Below are 20,919 nucleotides of genomic sequence, written 5' to 3' on the forward strand. Positions count from 1 at the left end.
GAACATTAATCTACATATAAATATCACTACGTATTTAATAATTACTTAAAATCATTATCTTGTTATATTGCAAATGCAAGCACTTTTTTTTTTTTTTTTTTTTTTTTTTTAAGGAAACATAGATGCCAGCTATCCTAATTTAGGGTTTAGGAACAGCAATAGGGTCTTACCTCTCTGAAACAAAACACATGCTATAGCAAAGCCTCTCATTCTTTAAACAAAAATAACAACATGATGAGCTTAAAAATTGGGGGCATTTGCTACACTGTGGGGGAAAAAAGGTGAAAACAAGATAATTATCCAGTTCGCTGCAAACAGACTTAAGAACACTACTCTAGGGCCATCTATACTACAATGAACGGGTCATTCTTCTACCTCATGACATAATTTATCCTCTACAGTTCATAAACAGCTAGCACTCAGACTGGGAATCTTACTACATCAGTTGAACACACCAAGGTAGTTGTACCTGAGCAAGGTGAAAAATAACCTGATTTTAAGAATATGATGGTCACCAATATCATATATTTATTTTTTTTTAATAATTTAAAACAAAAAAATACAGACAACTTTAAAAGGCAGCTATGGCTAGCTGTTTCCAGAACTGGAGAGTAACTCAAGCCTCCACAATAATAAAAATAAGGTTATTCAGTGAACACAAATATAAAAAGCAAACAAAGATATTACTTCAAAATTGCATGGTCTTTTGTAACTTCACCTCCTTAGCTATGGTTTTAGGCAAATTCAAACATTTATTTCCTTTTATTTTCACTGAAGTACACTGGTACTCCAAAAATTGTTCTAAATAACTAAATAAAATTGCAACCACCAGTTTACCGGTGTCCAAAATTAATTGAATCTTGAGTTATAACTAAGCCACTGTTACTTTACCATCACATTATGTATATTTATTATTACTTTATGTAATATTAGGACCTATCAAGAGAAATCACATTATATTTTAGGAAGATCTTTACCACTGATTTTTTTTTTTTTTTTTTAACCTAAAGAGCTGCCAATTTCCTTTGATTAAAATTTCCACATAGTTTTATAATAAATGGAAGTAAAAGCATCATTCTACCTATTAGAAGCAACTAAATCCTTCTTTCATTGCATTCACTTCAGTTTACTCATAAGGAATATGTAGGCTTCAACATCTTTGCTACTACACACTACAGCAACTTTGAAAAAAGCTGACTATAAAAAAAGACTACAAAGAGATACAGTGCAAAAAATAAAAATGAAAAGCTATCGGATATTTTGTTGCTTGATATAACACAGTAAGAGCATTACTTCCTGCAATTTGAAGGAATGGGTCTGCACAGGTATTATTCATTGTGACTAGCAGGTGGGGAATACAATAGCCAAAGAATCACAGCCCTCCATTGATTCATTAATTCATTGATGATGAATTAGGGCTGTTGGCAGAGGCACCATGTGAGTGGGGAGGAGCAGGAGCTTGCTTCAGTGTTTTCAGTTATGGCCCAACATGCAGAACTGCTCTGTTCTTCCAGGTGGTTCATGTTATTTATGCCACAACCACAAGAGATGAAAGCATAAAATGATGCTTTATGAGCCTGCTAAAAGCTGACAAATAAAGCAAACTTGAAAAAAAAAGAAAACCTGGCAGTGGAACCAAAGAAAAAGGAAAGAAAAGCTTGTGCTTTCTTTTTACACCAGCAGGGAGCAGTGGTTAACAAAAAGCATCTTACTGTTTTTCCTTCGAAAAGTATTCTGTTAGTAAACAAAGGTTTCTCAAAATGGTTACAACAGGAATAAAGATAATTTGGGTATGTTTCTTACATGCATCTACTAAAGATATATGGGTACTAGACTAAAGAATCCTCGTGTATTTTTAGAGGCTGATCCTGATTCTGTACAGCTTTTGCCATGAAATCAATTGATCAGCATAAGGACACGGTTCCCAAAGTTAATTATTGAGTTGATTTCATAAGCGTAAATACAAAGAAGGCAAATTCATTGCAGATGTTCAATGTCGTCTTCAACAAAAAGTACAAAATATTCTTTATCCTTTAAATTCAAACTTTCGTTAATTCTTGGTGATCAGGGAAGAGTGCCTGCATATTTGGGTGGGGGTGAGAGGAGAAAAGGGAAGTTAACAGCTAGCCAAGCAAGTAAAATGAGCACAATATATTACAGTAATGCATATCACTCACTTCAGACTACAATTTTGCATCACACTTAAAAAAAATCCATGTGTGTGATATTCCATTTAACAGCGATCCTATTTATAGAGAAGTCACAAAAACCCCTATCTAGTTTTGGCACTGAGGGTCTGTAAGACTGCCCATTTCTCTGTAGCAATACGAGCATTTAGTGAAATGAGGTTCTACTGTATATAAAAGCACACAAGGAAGAAAAAGGCTCACTCACCACATTGTAATAGCTTTTGTTGATTGCAGACGTATCGAAGCCTTTAGGTGGACTCTTCAGCGTACCTGATTTGGGGGAGACTGGCTTTTCTGAAATAAAAGGTATTTTTTGTGTGAATTCGGTGCAGTTTCATAGCTCAACACTAGAGGTCAAACAAACTGCTTTCAAATATTTATTGTAAGATACAATGAAAATAATGCTTCACTGACAAATGCATATATTTGTGCTTGGAATTAGTGATGAAGAATCAAAACTGTTTGTATATTCACGATGAATGACATGGTAGCCTCAATGAGATATATGAGGCTACCATGAGCTACAATGAGCTACTTTTTACCTTACTGCATCTCTTTTTGATCTCTGACACTTGACCTAGTGCACAACCAAGTGAAGATGCTTGTGAGACTGTATTCATCAGGACACTACGGTGTTTTGGGTTGTTTTAAATAAGCAGGATTGTCTAATATGCAAACACTTGATAAGCCTTTTAGTTGTATGTAATCCAAAAAAAAAAAAAAAAGAATCAAAACACACCTACCGAAAGTTTTACCTTTATTTTAAAAGCAAGCTGGTTTTTCAAATGCATTTTAATAAACATCCATGAATAATTTAAGTTGAGTTTACCTGATACCTCAGGCCTTTAAGAATAAATTATGCAAATCTCAGAGAGCTGCCTTTACAGCAGAAGCCCAGCCAGCCACGTTAAGGGACAGCTGTGGGAAATTCCCATTTCAGTGGAGCCGACCAGGGAAACAGCATCACAAGCAGAACAGCCCACGGGGTACCAGCTCTTGCTGTACTGTGTGCTGGGTACAGTAACTGAGTGCTTCTTCAGGCTGCCCAGCTGCAGTCCCAGACATGCACCTTTGCATCTCCGCAGGCAGGAGGGCTGGATGGGCTGGCAGGACCAGAGGGTTTAGCCAGCAGTCCTCAAAGGGAATGCTTAGGCCCCAGGAGCGCTCATGGGGCATCTTTACGGGGATTTTCTCTGTATTGTACTGCCACGCTCCTCAAAGAAGCTATTCTAAAAATGTAGTATGGTCATAAAGCTACTAAACAGGCACAAAAACACTTCTTACCACGTTCAGAGACAAGATCCTTTTAGTTAAGATCCCAGCAGCCAGAGTCAGCCATAAGCTGCCACACAGCTACTCATTTATGTATGATAGATAATGCTACACATTTATGGGGCAGTCACAGCTTGTTTCCTTGTACAGAAGGATGGAAATGATGCTGTTTGTATAAACTTGGTGATTTACTTTCACTCTCTCTGGGAGCACTCAGCTGATCCTATGATTTATAGCGACTTTCAGGTCCACCACAAACCTCGAGTGACATTAATCACATGCCCAAAAACATGAAAGGAGAGACCAAACAGCCTGATATGCTTGGGGAAGAAGGTAAACACCCATCACTGAACTCCATCAGAATACAGATGTCCAACCCTTGTTAATCTGGCAGGAGCTGGCTGCTCATAGAATAGGGGCTCTTCTTCCAGCTACTGTCATCTTAAAGGGTGTAAGAACACATCTATTTCCCCAACATTGTGCTTCTGTCCTAAGCTGTTGAAGACAGGAGATTTCTGCTGAAATACACAGTTATTTCTGTTACCAGCTGTTCAGCTGAAATCAGTTATCCAGAAGAAACACAAGAACAAATTCAGGTTTAAAAAGAGGAAAGAAAAAAGCATCACACATTAGAGCCATTTTGCCTGAACAGCCATCATCAACACTCAGCTTTTAAAACGCAAAGGCCATTTCTGTTGTAGAAACACAGAATCAGACACAGCAAATCAGTCCATCTGTCTGTCACGTCTGGTATCCTGCCTCCGAGCCCTGCCTGGCTTCACAAGGAGCAGTAAGACAGTCTTGTTGCAAGGAGCTTATTACACAGCGCATCACAGAGGAGAAAACCCTGATCTTGCATATAAGGAATCACTTCCTCAGCAAAAAAAAAACAAGATAAGTGTCACTTATCACCCTTCATGAGAGAACAGAGTACTTGCACAAGCATACAGCATAATTCAGTCAACGTTTCAAGCAGGTGTCTCCCCAATCAAAATGCTGGGAACACGTAAAGGTCTCCAATCAGGGAATCCACAGGTTTCAGAAGCATTAGCAAGGCCCTGGCACCTTGCCTGCTCCAACACAAGCGCCGTTCCTCAAAGCACTGCGAGCTGCAGCTTCCCAAGTGTGACCTAAGCCAGACACTCGGCTTTCCCATACAACAGCCTCTTCCTTCTGCCTGCTTTTCTCCTCATCCCAGTGTAAACCTGTCCCATTAGTGCTGAAAACACGGCAAGAACATGTACAGCACACAAGCAGATCCAAACCAAACAAGCACCTGCTCAAGTACTGGTCTCATCTATTCTTGCCTGTAGAACAGCACTTGACAAGAGAACAAAATATCCCTCCAAGCGTGCATGGGTGGGGAGAAGAAAAGCAGCACTTCCCTTTCTTTTTTTTCTTAATTATTTTTAAAGCTGAAAGGGTGTTTGTCCTTCCCTTGAGCACCACAGGATGGGACCAGCAGATACACTTTACTCTTCCACTATACCCTGCCTTTTCCCATGACCTGATTTATTGGTTTATTTTAAAGCCATCCAAGTAGAAGAACTATTAACACTGATGTGCACTGGGCCTGCTACCAACAGAACTGCCAGGAGAGCCTGACAGAAGAGAAGCTAGACAGCAATCAAACATGAATTTCATTGAAGGGTTAGAAAACAATGTTTGCAAATCCAAATGTCTTTTTTTTCAAAGCTGTATCATCATCTGCATAATAGTGCCATTTAAAGGGGTTACAATGTTAATACCCAGAAAGTCACCGTGTAATGTTTTGTTATTGTTTTTTAAACTGATTAGCTAATAGCAGTCGCTATATAAGTGTTTCCCAGCTTGGCCAAATGCTAGTCTTTTCCTAAGGTAACTCTCAAAGTCTCCAAACCTCTCTACTGTGCAAGCCAGAAGCAGCATTACAAGGTAAGACCCCACCTAAACCTTAAGATTCCCCCCCTGCTCTATGTAAGAAATAAAAACTCATTAAGGCCACACTGTCAAATACCTAAATCTTCTACCCTGTCATGTGGAACAGTGGAACATAACAGCAGCATGAAGATTTGGGAAAAAAGTATTTCAAAATACTTCTTGACTAGCAATCAAAAAACACTTAGAAAAGCAAGGTGTTACAGGGCTTGAGAAGGGAACTGTAAGCATGCTCACGGAAGATGCAGAGAGAAATGGACCATCTTCCTTTGATCCTTACAGTGTAGGCATATACCTGAAAAGAAACTACGACTACAGTTTCGCTCTTTTATTTGGAGATTTGATCATAAGCAGAGAATTTCAAGCAAATCCTCTTTTATCCATTCCAGAGAAGAGAAAGAGTCAACAGCAAAATAAGTTTGAGATGGGAAAGGATTTTTATTTCCCCTGAATTTACAGTCATTTTTCAGCCTAAGAAAACTAAACGCCATACTTTGCTTAAAAAGCTCATTATCTTTTCTACAACCACTCGTAACGAGCATCATACACGTGGCACCGTTCTTTCTGTGCTGGCACTACTTGAACCAAGTGCATGTTCCCTTCCCCAGGAGAAAGTGAGCACATGGGAGTGCTCCAGGAAGGCGAGCAGTCTCACAGAAGCCAGAGGGAGCAAGCCCTTGTAGCACTGGGAACGTGCCTACAGAGCACAGGGAGAGGAAGAGCTTAGCAGCAAACTCTTCTGATGGTGAGAAGTCGAAGTTAAACCTGGGAGCACCTCCTCTCAGCCCCAGGGAATCAGGCATCAGGCAGGGTTGCGAGAACTGGCAAGAATCCAAGTGCACTTGGTACTAACCTTGGCCTCACAGCTTTCCTGCTTAGGAAAGTTACTTTACCCAGTGAAGTATACTTGAAAGACTAAAATAACCTCAGCTTCAGTTGCTGGCAGCTTTTGGTTCTCTTATATTCACTGCTAAAAGCTGCTTCCATTCTGGAGCAGGTTCAGGAGTCAGGTGACATCAGAACTGATGAAATCCAAACAAAATCTCCCCAACAATGCTTTAAATGAGTAACAATGGGAAGAGATATTCAGCCCGTTTGCTGCAAAAGGCTGCTGCAAAACTGCAGACAAGAAAAAGCATGCTTTGGGAATTGTTTTTCAGGATAAGCCCCATCTGAGAGACCTCTGAAGAACATTAAAGCTAAGTCTTTATATCCTGACTACACCTAAGAGGATCTAGTTGACAATGACAGAGACACACAGATCTAAGAGCCCAGCACTCTGCAAACAGAGACTGTAGGCAGCATAACAAGGAGGAAGTAAGATAATGCAAGTGGGGAAGAAAGAACAAGTTTAAAAATTGAATTTTAACCTCACAGCTTGAGTTAGCAACCAAGCATCTGTCTGGCTGCCTAAAAAAAGTTATGCCAATGTTTTTAGCGTGGCCATGAAGAGGTGTTTTGATTGGAGCTATGACAAGGTACAGAGTGGTAAAGCTTCTCAGAGCTCATGGGCAGTTACAAGAGCAAAAGGGCTGTCCCCAGTCTCTGAAAGCAAGCAGAGACAGGGAAGAGACAAACAGAAGATTGCACCACCCACATCAACATCCTGGTAGGTTAAAAAGCATGGTTAGTTATATGGTTGTGAAGATGACATTTACAGACGGCACCTTCACTACGTGATTTTCAGGGTAATCTTTGGTGTAAGAGTGCAGCCTGAACAAAAAGAAGGGGAAGGCACGGGAGCAATAAAGGGAAAAGTTATCACGAATACAAGATCTTACAAAACTGTCTCCAATCTAACAGAGCAGATTTTGCTATAATTCAAGATATTTCCTGCAGGAGTCATTTGCTTCAAAGTACTAGAACTGTGTAGGTTTGGGGTTTTCTGTGGGGGAGGTAGCTGGGGTGGCAGGAAATCCCACACTATTTAAGCCCAAAGTACCAACTCAAAGCACATCAGTGTCAGAGCCAACGTCTCGCATTCTAGAAATTCAGACTGAAGAAGTCACAGCAGCCCAACTGCAACCGACAGACGGCAAAAGGACGTGGGAGTTCTCTGCAAGCTTCGTGTTTCCTCAAAACCCCTACAGCACTCTTTATAGTGAGCTGGGGGAGGAGTACAAGTTCCTAAGCCCTAATGATTTCCGTGAATGAAGGTCAGTAAATGCAGTCAAGCTTAAATAAGAAACATTAGTTCTTAATCAGTCCCAACTACCCACCTCCATGCAAAACAGTTGTATAAATACACCCTCCTTCAGAACTCACCATTGGATTTTATTTCTCGTACGTAATTGCTTGGAAACCACCCTGTTTTGCCATTCAGAGTTCCTTCCCACCAGCCTCCTTCTTCCACTCTTGTAACGTGAATAATATCGCCTTTTGAAATAGAAAGTTCATCTTCATTCGTCTGTTGAAAATTAAATTTCGCTCTCACCACCAACTGATGGTTGCTGTTATCTGTCATGTCCTAGAAAGGATAAAAATGGATAACTTTAGATATTTAAACAATTATTTCATGAACAAAACAAACATGCATAGAATTAAAATAGTGTGTGTGTGCATGTGCCAGCCCTCTCCCTGCACACATTTTTATTCTAAGGATTTGCAAGAATGATTTGCCATTTCTGGTGCCTCTGACATTTATATCCATGGATTTCTACCAGTCCCAGGTGTGTATCATCTTATTACAGCTCCTTCAAATCAGAAGCAGGTAAACAGAGCTAAAAAAAAAAAAGACTAAATCTTACTCTCAACAAACAAACAAAAACCCACAATTTCTATTTTCTGTATAAACTGAAACTGCCCTTGGCAACTAAAAAGGCATAACAGCTTTACATCAGAGAGTTTTCTAACCCATTCTGGACTGGGAATAGTGGTACTGAGTTAGGTTTAACTCAAAACCTCTAATTCTGGACAGCGGAGAGCTTGCAGCTTCCCCCCTGCCAATAATGGATCGTGTTGGAAGGTTCCACACTGGGACATGCACGTCAGTGCTCTGCCCATGCATGAAAACGGTGCTCTTCCCCAAAACCTAAGAATCAGTTCAATAATTGAGTACTTTTAAGTACTTTGTGCCATACTCACAAATCATTTGCCACAATGTTAGCACAGGTGCAAGTCTGAAGCACGTCAGACTTGCAGCTGCCCATACACATGCTCATTCCCTGTCAAAAATGTGAAGGCAGTTGATGGCTCTGTAATAACTAAATGCTAACAGCTACTCTAACAAGTCTTTCAAAGGAATGGTGTTCAAACTTGGCATTTTGTTCTTGGATTTCTGTATTTCTCTATTTCATTTAATGAGAATTAGGACTAACTGCTATGTTAAAACAGCTAAAAAAAGCTAAATATATAAAACAGCTTTAAATAATCCAAACACAAACCACTGCATTGTAACCAAGAGAACAAGATTACTAATCATGCCTGTCTTTACTACAAGTAAGGCCTACTTATAACCAAAATAAAAAGTAATTTAAGTGAGAAAACAACTGTAAGCGATCCTAGTCAGCCATCCAGGTAAGAGATTTTCACTTCCATGCTGGCTGTATACTTGAGGTGATTAAAATATCTGCTGTGTAATGTCATTAGAATCATACTACATGTCAGCTCAGTTGATATTCACAGCAATTACGTTATTGTATCACATCTCAATTTAACAATCAGACTGTTAGTGGCTGAGAAACTGTAGGAAAATGAGGGCAAATGAAACATTGAAAATACACAGAAAGCCCCAGGATACCGCAAGTCACGAAACATCTGACAATGGCATAGATCCGGTTAAGTGTCTCCGCCTCAGTCTGTGCTTGCACATCACGTGTTCTCATTTATTACAATTGCTCAACAAGAAAACTCATTTTGCCTTAGTAAACAGTAAAAAGCCACAAAATAGACAACAACATTGCATAGTGACAACAGCTACAGCCCATGCCCTTTCTCAGGCTCTCCAGCAGAACCAACTGAGTAACAACTGGTAGGAACTGTTCCCAACTGATCATCTACAGCAACAAAACCAAACCAAGTATTTTCTTGGTGTTGGTCACTAGCTCTCTTCTCCTTGCTCTAGCATTTTTCCACCCCTTTGTAACCATCTACAAAGCTGCTCAAGTCACTAGGTTGATACAAACACTTAAATTTCATTATTTCAGTGATCCAATTAACAGCTGGTCTCAAATGGTTTCACCAGCAAAACGGAGTGGGTGGCGAACAGCAGAGTGGGAGCTGGAATTAGTGGCCTAGGGCAAGAACTTGCATGGGCCCTGCTACCAGAGAAAACACGTCAAACCACACCTAAGAAAATTTAAGCAGAGCACTGTGGTAAGGTTCCGCATAGCAATCATCACACAGTTCAAAAATGCCTCCCCTAAACATGAAAAAAGCAGTTTACAGTAGGGGTCTGAACCCTTCCTATAAACCTTTTAGTTGCTAAAAGCACCTTTCACCAGTTATTTTCAGTGCAGTAGTCCACCCTGATTTCAGCTGCACTGTGAAACAACTGCCCGTGCCACCCAGTTACCCGAAAGCTATTTGGAGGATTCCCCTTGAAACCTAGCAGCAAAGAAGAATAACTACCAGTACTACCAACACGAGAAGTACTACTCTTGCTGAGGTTTCATCCCTAAACTCATTAAGTCAGTATAGCTGAAGATGAACATGAGATTTTGCCTTTATAAGAGTAAGTCCTTACACTTCAGAAGTAATTTCTGGAAAAACACTCCATATGCAGACAACATGGAATGGTAAATGAGGGAGGTAAAAAAAAAACAATAACAAAATACCTAAAAGTTCTCAGAAAAGTTGCATGTATTTTGGAACATAAAAAGCTGTAAAAATAGAACTTCGCAGTCTTGAACTACAGAGGTGAAAGAGAGCAAACACAGTCAACAGTTGTTTGCTACGCTATTGTTTACTTATCAATTTAGTCAAAAAGAAAAAAAACACCTCAGCATGTTTCAGTTCCAGAACTTACCAGACTCCGATATTGTCCCTGAAAGAGCTTCGAAGTTCTACTGTGTAAAGACTGCGACCCCAGAGAATCAAAAGACTTTATCCGATGAGATGAGGGACGTGCACATACAGAGTCGCTGCCCAGCCCGATGTCTGGAGAAGGAAGAAAAAGCAAATGTCAGAATTTGACAGATTTGCATACAGCTTTCTGCCCACTCCTGAAACACTCACGTACTTAAAGCAGATTCGAAGTATCCGTGGTTGCTCAATAATTCAAGATTTTAAGAAAATGAAGCAATAGTATGAACTGAAACCCAGAGCCACTGTCTGTTTCTTCCACGTACAGACAGGAAAACAGTCTGAGCTATTTAGGAAGAGGAGGGTTAGGATTGTGTTTCTCCATTCCTACCCGCTACCAGTCTATTTAAAGGTAATTAACCAACATCGTTTTAGCTAGTGGCCAAGACATTTGAATGCAGAAAGCTTGCTTGAAGTAAAGCCAGCCACATCTGTTTCTTAATTCTTCCCCCCAGCCACGGCCATCTCCCTCTCAATTAAGACATTCTTTCCACCGCCTTCCTACGGCCCTCTCTCCCGTCCTTTTTGCCAGCTCAGCTACTTCTTCTCTAAGGGCAAGGGGGGTGAAAGGGGCAGAAAGGAAGCAAGCTGCTCGCCTGGAACAAGGAATACCTCACCCCCTGCAACTTCTCCCCATTTCCACTTGCCCCTCTCACAAAAAGCTTGAGGAGTTCACCCAAAGGGCTGACAGCGAGGGGGCAGCAGGGCCCAGGCCACCACCCCAGCAGGGAGCGGGGCAGTGCAGGCCCAGCAAGGCCTGTGTGTGACAAGTTGATCCTTTTCCTCATGTTTTCCATACCCAAGGATGTTATTTAGTGGGCTTCTAAGCTTCAAAGAGCCCTGAAAGCAACACAGCAATGTCACTCTGCCTAGTGACATTCAGGTTTGGGACGAGCCAAGTCTCCCACCTGCTCTCCTGGCTTTTATGCCCCTTAATCTTTCCTAGCAGCTCGCTGTGTCTCCCATCACTTGACCTGGATCAGAGGTACACAGAGACAAACACATTCTCCTACTGTCGCTTTCGTAGTAAGGCAAACAATGGTTACACAATCCTAGTTATTTTGGGTCAAAGAATCGACACACACAGGTTCAGCTCCATAAAGAGACTGGTGAACAAAGTACATCTGCTGCTCCGTGGCACATCTGAAGGGACAACTTGATTAACCCGCAAGAGAAAGCCTTCCAGCTTCAGCACAGCATCCAACAGCAGCCGAGGTGCAGGAGAAGGGCAAGAGTGACACGGGCAATGAGGACAGAAGGGAAATGTTGGCAAAGGATGCTCAGCCACTGCAGGGTTGCAGCAAACACCTTCCTCACGTGCATCCTTAAGTGAGTCATTATTATGCTCCAAAAAGCATTATCCTTCAGGAAATACATGGAGATGAACTCCCTAGTCAAATGGTGTGATATTAGAACTATTCATCCTCACTTGCATATTTCATATGGGTAGTATCATTGCACACTGAAGTCATAAAAAAACTCACACTTTGAACTTGCTTTCTTAAAAGCATTTGAAGGGCACTGCATTAATATAAATACTGCTGATTTGATTATAGTCCATACAAAAAAAAAACAGGCATCTTTTTTCTTTTTTCAAAAGCTTTATTTCATTCTTTTTTTTTTTTTTTTTTTTAAATAAAATGCTTAGAGAGAAATGAGACTAGATCATGGCCTTAATTTGTAAATCATCCCGTTATGGTTAATTCCAGTGCTCCCCAAAGCTTTCAAGTTGCAATAGGAAGAGAACCGTGAAGAACCGACAGAACTTCAGGATTAAAAGTAACCTGAAACATCGCCATGCCCATTTTGTTATGGTTCCTGTCTGCGGTCAAGTAGGAGAAGAGACACACCATCAAATCCAACATTAAACCTAGGGGCAGTTCACCCAGGAAAAGAGCATGAGGTTTATTCACTGTGGTGTGTTCCAGCTTCTGGGCAACCATAAAATGCTCTACGTAAAAATCGCTTAAGCATGGCCTGATTTCCAGTGTTTTCTGTTTTACAACAGCACAACTAATATGCCACCACAAGAGCACCTTTTGAGGCTTGAATTATAAGCTGCCTCTGTACAACTTGAAAAGAAGAAAAAATATTACAAAAAAACAACACAAATTGCAAGTATTTTTACCAATAAGTAGTAATAATAATTTACAAGTATTACTTAGACACTTTGATAGACTTTAAGGGCTTCCAGACTCCACGTATTCACTAAGGTTTCCATTAAAATACCAAATAAACATGTTAAATGATTTTCTCAGTGGCATTATTGTCAAGGGAAAAAACAGAAATCATCTCTGCTGCCAAAAACTGAAGAATCTTGACTGGCAACAGGATTTGCATGTTAGGGAAATACAAAATTCTGTAGTTTTCACAGAACTTTCACACTTCCATCCAATGATTTCCAGTGTTTGTAACACCTTTTCTTCCTCTCCACAGTCTTCAATTTCCCCACACCAATTCTTTTCCCCTCATCTGTCTAGAAAAAGCAACTGGTACCTCAGTCCTATCCTCTCCAAAGTCAAAGAACCTGAGGGAGGGAACATATTTAACATCCTTTCATCACGCTTCAGGCTCATTACTCACGCTCCTCCCTTCACAAAAAGATTCATCTCAGAAGAATCTGCATAAGCCTGATGTTTCTGCAGACTCAGATCTGAAAGTCATCTTCCAATACTACACTAGGGAGGTAGGGTCTAAAATGCCTTCGACACAGTCCCCAATTAAAATTGTTTGGAAGTACAGTTGGTCAGGAAGATTTATGCAGCTCTGCTTGCTTCTAGGAATGAGGCAACAACACAGTTTGCTTGCATGTGGTTTTGATTCTTGGTTTGATTCTTGGTTTCCATACCAACAGCAACACCTCCCTCCCCCCATGAAAGGGATCAGTTGGGGTCCTCCCTAAGGCCAGCTACAATTGTGACTTCTGGATGTGGATATTAGTCTACTGATGTCTGGACCAAACAGCTGCACTCGTCCCTCTCTCCTAAAGACTGCAATGGGTCAGCGTGCTGTAGCAGCTTTAAAGATGTAAAGAAACGATCTACATTTCCACTTGAAGTTGAGATGACAGGCAGCATCTTCAACTGGCCTAAGTAACTTCAAAGAAATCCGTGGTACTGCTCCATGCCCACTCACTACAACTAAGAATTCAACTGGGGAAGTCGCTCCTAAGGGGTATTTTCTGATGCTAGAAATAAATAAATAAATCCATTTTCTAATGGACCAAAGGAGGACTATAAAAGAAAAAACATAGTTATAACACTAACAAACAATAGGTTCTTTTTTTTAAGAATTATTGCCAGCTAGAAGGTTCAGTCTTTGGCCCACAGCAAAACTTTCTTCTGAAGAAGAAACTGGAGAACCCAGACAGGCTGCTGCTAAAATCTTAATAGAGTGCAACGAAGAAACTCTTCTAAAATGCTGCAGAGCTTCTTTTTATCTGAAGTATAGGAACAGGCATAAATGTACACTGATGCAAGTTGAAGACAAGTTAGGAGAGCAAAGTAAAGAGTGAACTGTACTTACCTGCAGTTACCTTGTTTAACGCAACTAGAGAGCTGAGAACTTTGCTGAAGTTCTGTCCCTGATACAGATCATTTGCATCAAAAGTCTGAAAAGAAAAGAGCATACATTAAGTCCTAGAAACAAGCCTTTAAACTGAGCGCATCTATCATCATCACGATGATTAAGGTGATCAGTCTTCCAGTGGCTGTCATGGATCAGTTATAATGTGGGGGGGTTTCCCCCCTTTTTTCAGTTTTACAACTTGTTTTTTAAATAGAAAGAAAAAACACAGAAACAACTGCATTTGATTAAAAAAAAAGAAAAAAAAAGAAAGTGTCATTTAAACTACAGGAAAGCTGAATAAAATGCCATCATCACAAGAGAGCACCTATCCTCAGACATTTTGGCCAACCAAGTCACCTGGTAGCATTCAAAGCACTGCATTACTCTCAGCACGTTCTTCTTTTTCTGTAAGTAGCTCACAGCCATCCTACCTGATTGTCCATACAATGCTTTTATAAATATCATAACGTACTTGCCACCTCTTTATTCTACAAGGCAGAGGAATACTGCATTTCTTAAGACTTAATGAATCTTACATTGCTGGATAGGTTAGATGAAGAATGATGTTTGGGAAGGGGAGGAGTAAAAGGTGAAGGTATTTCACTTGATTTAATTTTTAACTGTGGGAAGCAGATCCAAACCTCAAACTATCTCTTAGAAAACACACCAGCAGCTTTCAAGCACTGGGTGATGACATTGAACATCTGGATTTTTGAGGGGAAGGGAAAAAAAGAGAAGAGACCCATAATATTTGCCTGAGGCAATGGAAACACTCATCCACCATCTCAAGAAAATCGCTCTCGCAGCAGATTCTGCACAGGTTGAAAGGAGTCGCACTATTCCCTTGTGCAAGATTAAAAGAGGACAGCAAAAAAGGCTGCTATTACAGTTGTTCCAGCTGATTTAAGAAACAGAAAGATTCAGTTTCCTGCAGCGTCACAGCTTTTATCTAAAAAAAAGAGTCAACAAGAAGTTGGGTTATTTTCCTGGCAAGACCCAGCCCGCAGGCACTACCACGGGATGCCTGCAGTGCGGAAGGCAGCCGGCAGGGGCAGGACAGGAAAAGGCTCCATCCCCAGAGAGAGGGGCACAGGAAGGCTGCAACGAGAAAGGGAGCTTGGTTAAAACAAGAGTAGGGAAAATTTTCATGGAATTTATCTAAAGTAGCCACCTAAGGGACTGACAGACCAGTTGAGACCTGTTGTGTGATCTACTAACAACAGCAGATTTAGGGAACATTTAAGTGACAGAATTATTCAATAAAGGGGGAAAAAAAGGTTTCCCAAAGAATTCACTCTATTCGTGCACCAAGCCACTATTGCTCGCACAAAGTCAGTCCTAATTATTTCATCAAGTTTCACCGGGCTACAGATAATTTCAGGAGTATTCATATTTATTTGAAGCTGTAAGGATAAAGTAGAGGGACCAGGGAATTGCCCTGATGTGGGCTCTGTAACAGACTCTCACAATCACAGAAAGGTTGGAAGAAACCTTAAAGATCACCCAGTTCCACCCCCCTGCCATGGGCAGGGACACCTCCCACCAGCCCAGGCTGCCCAAAGCCCCATCCAGCCTGGCCTTGAACACCTCCAGGGATGGGGCAGCCACAGCTTCTCTGGGCAGCCTGTGCCAGTGCCTCACCACCCATAGGTGTCAATTCTTTTCCAGAAAGACTGGCAATTATTTTAAAACGCACACAAGCAAGATAAGTAAATAGCCTAAGTGACAGCAGAACTTACACACCTAACTTAAATGGGAAATCAGACTGTTGCGAAGTGGTTAAACTGATCTAATTGGAACAAAGAAAGCTCCTATGGAAGAAAGCAGCAACAGGAGTTTATAGTTTTCCTTACTAGCTATATGCTTACTGTGGCAGTTCTTAAACTAGCAAACTGAAAAAATGAACAGAATCACAAAATAGCAGCTCTGATCCTAAAAAAAAAAAAAAAGAAAAAAAAAGGACATATGAGAGCCGAGCGCTTGTGCAGACTCCAGAATTGGTCAGAAAGGCACCAAAAAGCAGGGAGAGAACTATCAAAAAGAAGTATTTAAGATAATATTATAAGCTCTAGCTTAAAACTCAGTGCTACCAACATTGATAATAGTTATCTTAGATAGATTTAAGCTCACCTTCATTCTGAACTCGGACTCAGCAGAGCGCTCTCCCGGGCAGGCTAACCGGAGCACAACAGGACGCGGGCGCGCCTGGCTTCCTGCTGAGCTGGGCTAGGAGGGACCCGAGAAGGAGGTGAGCGGGCTCTCCGACACGCTGCGGGCCATAAAAAGGCCTGGATCCAGGGCATGCGCCCAGCCCGCTGCCTCCTCGCAGGAAACAGCAGCACAATGAGAGGATACGAGAACCGTCTGCTTCCCCGCGGGGCCGGGCAGGGCCAGCGTGACAGGAAGCCACCCGCAGCACCGTCCCGGCCAGGATGCCATTAATAGCTTTTAATAAAAGGAAGGGGGCCAGGACACCCTCCAGAGGGGCTTTGTAGTGCTGTGACAAATGCTTAAGGATAAACTGATGGAGAGATAAAGGAGGATGGAAAAACCGCAGGTGCTCTGAACTTGTGAGGCTGCTGCGCATCAAAACTGAGTTCAAATCCTTGATTATAAATATCTTGTGTCCAAAAAAAGACAAGACGCCCACAACAAACATCCTCCTTCTATTTTCGGGCAGATTTGCTGGTTTCACTTAGCATCCAAAACCTCTCCAACTGAGTAAAATCATCTCAAGATGTTTTCAGAAGAGCTTAAGGGGAATTGCTGGAGAAAAAGATTTCATTCCAGGTTTTCGGCAGAAGTCAGACCGGTATGTGGTTTGCGATCTTCATTCTGGCACCTACAAGCAGGTCTGCTAGGAGAGCTGACCCTTTAAAATATCACATTTGGACCTGAGAGTGTCATTTGGGAAGAGAGCGTCGTTTGGGAACTCCTCTGCTCAGCATTGCTGGACAACACCAGCACGCCAATATCCCAGGCACGGACTGCACTCTACAAGCAGACCAGACCACAACCCTCAGAAGCTGCCTTCCCCCTCCATACCCCCAGTTCTCAGTGTACGAGCCTGGCTCCCTGTAACTACACCTGTGTCTTCTGCCCTGAGGACTTCAGCAGGAGGCAAACTGTGTTGGTAAGGATGTCCTGACCTCTTCTGGGTGATGCATGAAACATTAAACGTGGTCACGTATCAGTGGCAGCAAATACCTACAGGAAGATGCACGTTGGAAGGCAATTCCTCACTTGTAATTGCTTCAAGAGCTATTAATTAGACAGTTTTAAAATTCATTACGTATGAGCTATATTGATTTTTCCATTTCTGACGTTTCTTCACCACCACACTGAAACACCTCGGAGATGCATTTCATCCCCGTCATGTTCCGCAGCTACCAGACCCATCCTCTCATTTCAGAGCACAGCTGACTCCTGCCTGTGCCCATTTAAACTCCAGCACATTAAAAACAGTCATGGCAATACACTCGGGTCAGCCTACGGCACTTGAACTGCTCACCCTCTGGGGGTGGAAATCTGTTCAGAAGGTGGTTATGAGCTGCTGCTGATGAATTAAAACCAGTAAATCCCCGTCCTTCACATCCCTGCAACAAGCAGTGCCTTCTGAAGTGACAAAAACATTAACAGAGGAACATGTGAAAGAACAGGTAAAGAGGAAAATAAGGTCAAGAATGCATCTGGTGAGAGCAAACCCAGGCATGCCAAAAGCCTGCAGCAAGCACTGATTTTTCTTTAAACTCTCCACTTCCAAGTCCTCAGGCATCCTTTATCGTATTGTGCTTCTTCCCTTTTAGCCCACAAAGTCAGAAGCTGGTCACGGTGGAAATATTCTCAAAATACCATGTCTCCAATGAGAAGCTGGGGACAGGAAAAACTGGGGGGTGGTTGAGACAAGCTGCCGGGCAGGCACTTTTTCATCACCTAGGTCCACCAGCAGATTGAAGATGAGTGGAACCCTTAAACCATCACAGCACCAGCAGTCATTGTAAGAAAAGTTCACAAAATGGTTAACAGAAAAATGAGAAGATGTTTTTAAATAAGCATTTTATTGCTAGAGTGGTACCCTGAATATCCACACGTACCATATTCCAAGCAGATATTAGCATCTTAAGCACCTGACAGAAATAGATGGCAGCTTCCTTTAAAGCCCTGCACTGGGAATCTCAGCAGCTGAGGAGCTGCCCCGTGAAGAGCCCAGATATCTGCGTGGCACAGATTGGGCTGCCCTGCTCGCCTCACCAGCCGGCCCCAAAACAAGCTGCAGCCCCGGGGCTGAGCGCACAAAACCAGCCGGAGGCTTTCCAGCTCAGCCTGGTGGCCTAGGGCCCCTTGTGGGAAAGATTACAAGCACGTTGGCTCGCTCAGCCGGCGGAAACGAGAGGAAATGAGCAGGGTCTCGCGGCGTCACCTGCCGAGTCTGGCAGCGGCCGGCATGACCGCAGGGAATGCGTCATCCCACCTGGCCCTGGCGGGCAGGCTGCGGAGCTTTTGGCCACGGGAGAGCCAAGAAACGAGAGGCAGGAAAAAAACAACAGCTCTGTTACAAAATGGTGACCTCCTTCGCAAATATTAGGAACCTCCTGGTCCTCCACCTCACTCGCCCTGTGTATTTCTGCCCCTACAGCAGCTGGCAAGGGGCAGCCAGGAGTGCCGTTCCCCTTGCACCTTCCTGTGATCACGCCTAACACGGCCAGGCTGGGGAAGAGATGCCATCGGTAAGCCCACAGGCAAAGCACGGACTGATGTCTTTGTTCCTTCCAGCATCAGGTCAGCTGTGAGTGTGCTGGGTCTCATTCAGCTCTTCTGCAGCAGCCGGCTCCGAGTAGGGAATTATCATCTGAAAGCTGCGGCAGCAAGAGGAAAGATAAGAAAAGCGGGGAGCTATGACAACAGGGAGGAAGGAAAGGGGATGGGGGAGGAGAGGTGATTACAAGTGTTCTGGAAATTGGTACGAAGCACGCTGTTTCCCAAATCATAATGCACAGCACAAGGGAAAGCTCAAACAAATAATACATTGCTTTTAATTTTTAGAACAAGACAAATAACTGGGAAAACAGATCTGCAGTGCAGGATGTGTGTGACCTGGGAACAGTTTGCAAGGGAAATTAAAACTCTTTGGTGTATATATGCAAAGAATATATAAAGATTCAGAGATCTGGAATTAAATTCATTGCTCATAAAACTCTTCCTCAAAAACAAAAACTTAATTATATTAAGAACACCTAAAAAGCTCCGATTTCAATAATGAATAGTGCTTTAAAGACCTAACACATTATGTACTAAAGCAGGCACAACCCAAATTCAAAGCATATATGGAAGTTTGCAGTGTGCGCATGTGTGCACGTACCTGAATCCCAATACACATCTACAACACAAATTTGAAGAGGACAAAGGTTAAAAAAACATCAGTAGAGTGCCCAAAGATGTACTAAAGCCTTTCATCTCCAAGATTTCTCCCCCCAAAGCCAGCTGCATCAAAGCACTAATGCAGAGCATTCACTTCAAACAACATTTTTGCCATTGCTTCCAAGTCACCACCTAAGCTTTCCTAAAGTTAAACACATACGACTTACTTGTCATGAACCCCAGAAAAATGACGTGGAAAAACATCCACACAAAGATACCAGGCTCCTTTCTGGAAAGGGGTTGTACAATTGGAGGGGCTTTCTGAAGTTGTTTTTAGGATGTGACACAGCAAGTTAGCATCCTCAGATGAATTCTGGAAGGGCTTTCTTTAGCAAGAAAGTTACAGAGCTTTGTATTTTAAGCTACAGGCTTTTAATAGCAGCAAAACAATATGCAATTACAGAGAGAAAAGTGTTTGCAACACCTGCATTTGTATTTTTATTCAAGAAAAAAAAAAAAGTTTGTTCCAAATTTCTACTTGTACAACAAGAACTACACCTATCACATTTTCATCCTAACTTGCTTTAAAATTGCTTTGTAGGTTTTCAATCTGACAGATAATACCAGACATGATAAACTCACTTGCCACTGGAAGAAAAAAAAAAAAAAGACATTTAGTGACATATTAGTAAGTGATTGAGCACTAAGGGCTTAAAATTCACATTCTTGGAACTCCGGGCAAAAATAAAAGCCGATGAAATGAAGTTACCAAACATAAAGTTTGATCAGGACACTGAAGCTGAGATTTCTCGGTGATTTCCAACACAACAGCTCACACTGACTTGTTCAGCTAGAACAAAGCAATCGCATAAGCACCTCCTAGTGTTCATGCAGAGAGGGATCTCAACTGGGAAAAAAGAAACATTTCCTGAGGAAGATCCAGCCCTGTAAAACTCACCTTTCTTTCTGACACATATATATAAGCAAGAACTGTGTAAACTACTTTCCTAAATCAGGGTACGTAGGCCAAAACTCATGGGGAACTCTGCTATCCAGCTTCATCCCTGCTTGCACAAGAGGAAGACTGCCTAATGACCAAGTCATCGTTCAGTCCCTCTGCCTGCGGCATGCTGGTGAGCACTCTGTGATAAAAATGACTGTCTGGCTAGGAAGTGAACAGGTCATCACAGGCCGCCAACACATCTGACGTGGTTGAAGAGTTATACAGCCTGGGGAGAACCACGCAAGAAAGGTTAAAGGCTGTGCTACTGAACTGTAAGAAGCTTTTCTTTCCAAAAAGAAGCAGCAAATATTCTACCTTATCCTTGTCCCAGTGGTCCAATTTCTAAAAACAAAAGAACTAAAGATATTTGAACGAATGTGGAGTAAAAACTAGAATTAAAGCCAAGTGAAGAACTTGAGCCTGGTGACGACCCCCTTAGATGAAAGCTGCCTGTACAGAACAACGATACTTTCTGATGCCCAAGAGCAGGTTCTCAGTTAGCCCACATATACATTAATTTCCTCACTTCACTGATGGCTTCTACCTGAGCTCTACAATGCTCCGGAGGCCAAAGCCACTGCACTCCCAGAA

At 42.0% G+C, this 20,919-nt stretch overlaps 1 protein-coding gene across 4 annotated transcripts in view; it reads right to left on the reverse strand.

Annotated features, from left to right (window-relative positions):
• Positions 1–20,919, reverse strand: part of ARHGEF7 (Rho guanine nucleotide exchange factor 7) — a 108,921-nt gene that overhangs the window by 56,964 nt on the left and 31,038 nt on the right. For 3 of the 4 annotated variants that reach the window (XM_082774365.1, XM_082774364.1, XM_082774367.1), the window contains exons 3-6: positions 13,926–14,010; positions 10,345–10,475; positions 7,644–7,845; positions 2,395–2,483 (exon numbers count right to left, since the gene is read on the reverse strand). In XM_082774365.1, the coding sequence (XP_082630491.1) occupies positions 2,395–2,483; positions 7,644–7,845; positions 10,345–10,475; positions 13,926–14,010 (507 nt within the window). Of the gene's footprint in view, positions 1–2,394; positions 2,484–7,643; positions 7,846–10,344; positions 10,476–13,925; positions 14,011–16,097; positions 16,135–20,919 lie in introns of those variants that run through there. The other variant, XM_082774366.1, reaches the window with a different exon arrangement.

Source organism: Aythya marila (assembly GCF_965140915.1).
Source record: "Aythya marila genome assembly, chromosome: 1".
In the NCBI taxonomy this organism is placed as follows: domain Eukaryota; kingdom Metazoa; phylum Chordata; class Aves; order Anseriformes; family Anatidae; genus Aythya; species Aythya marila.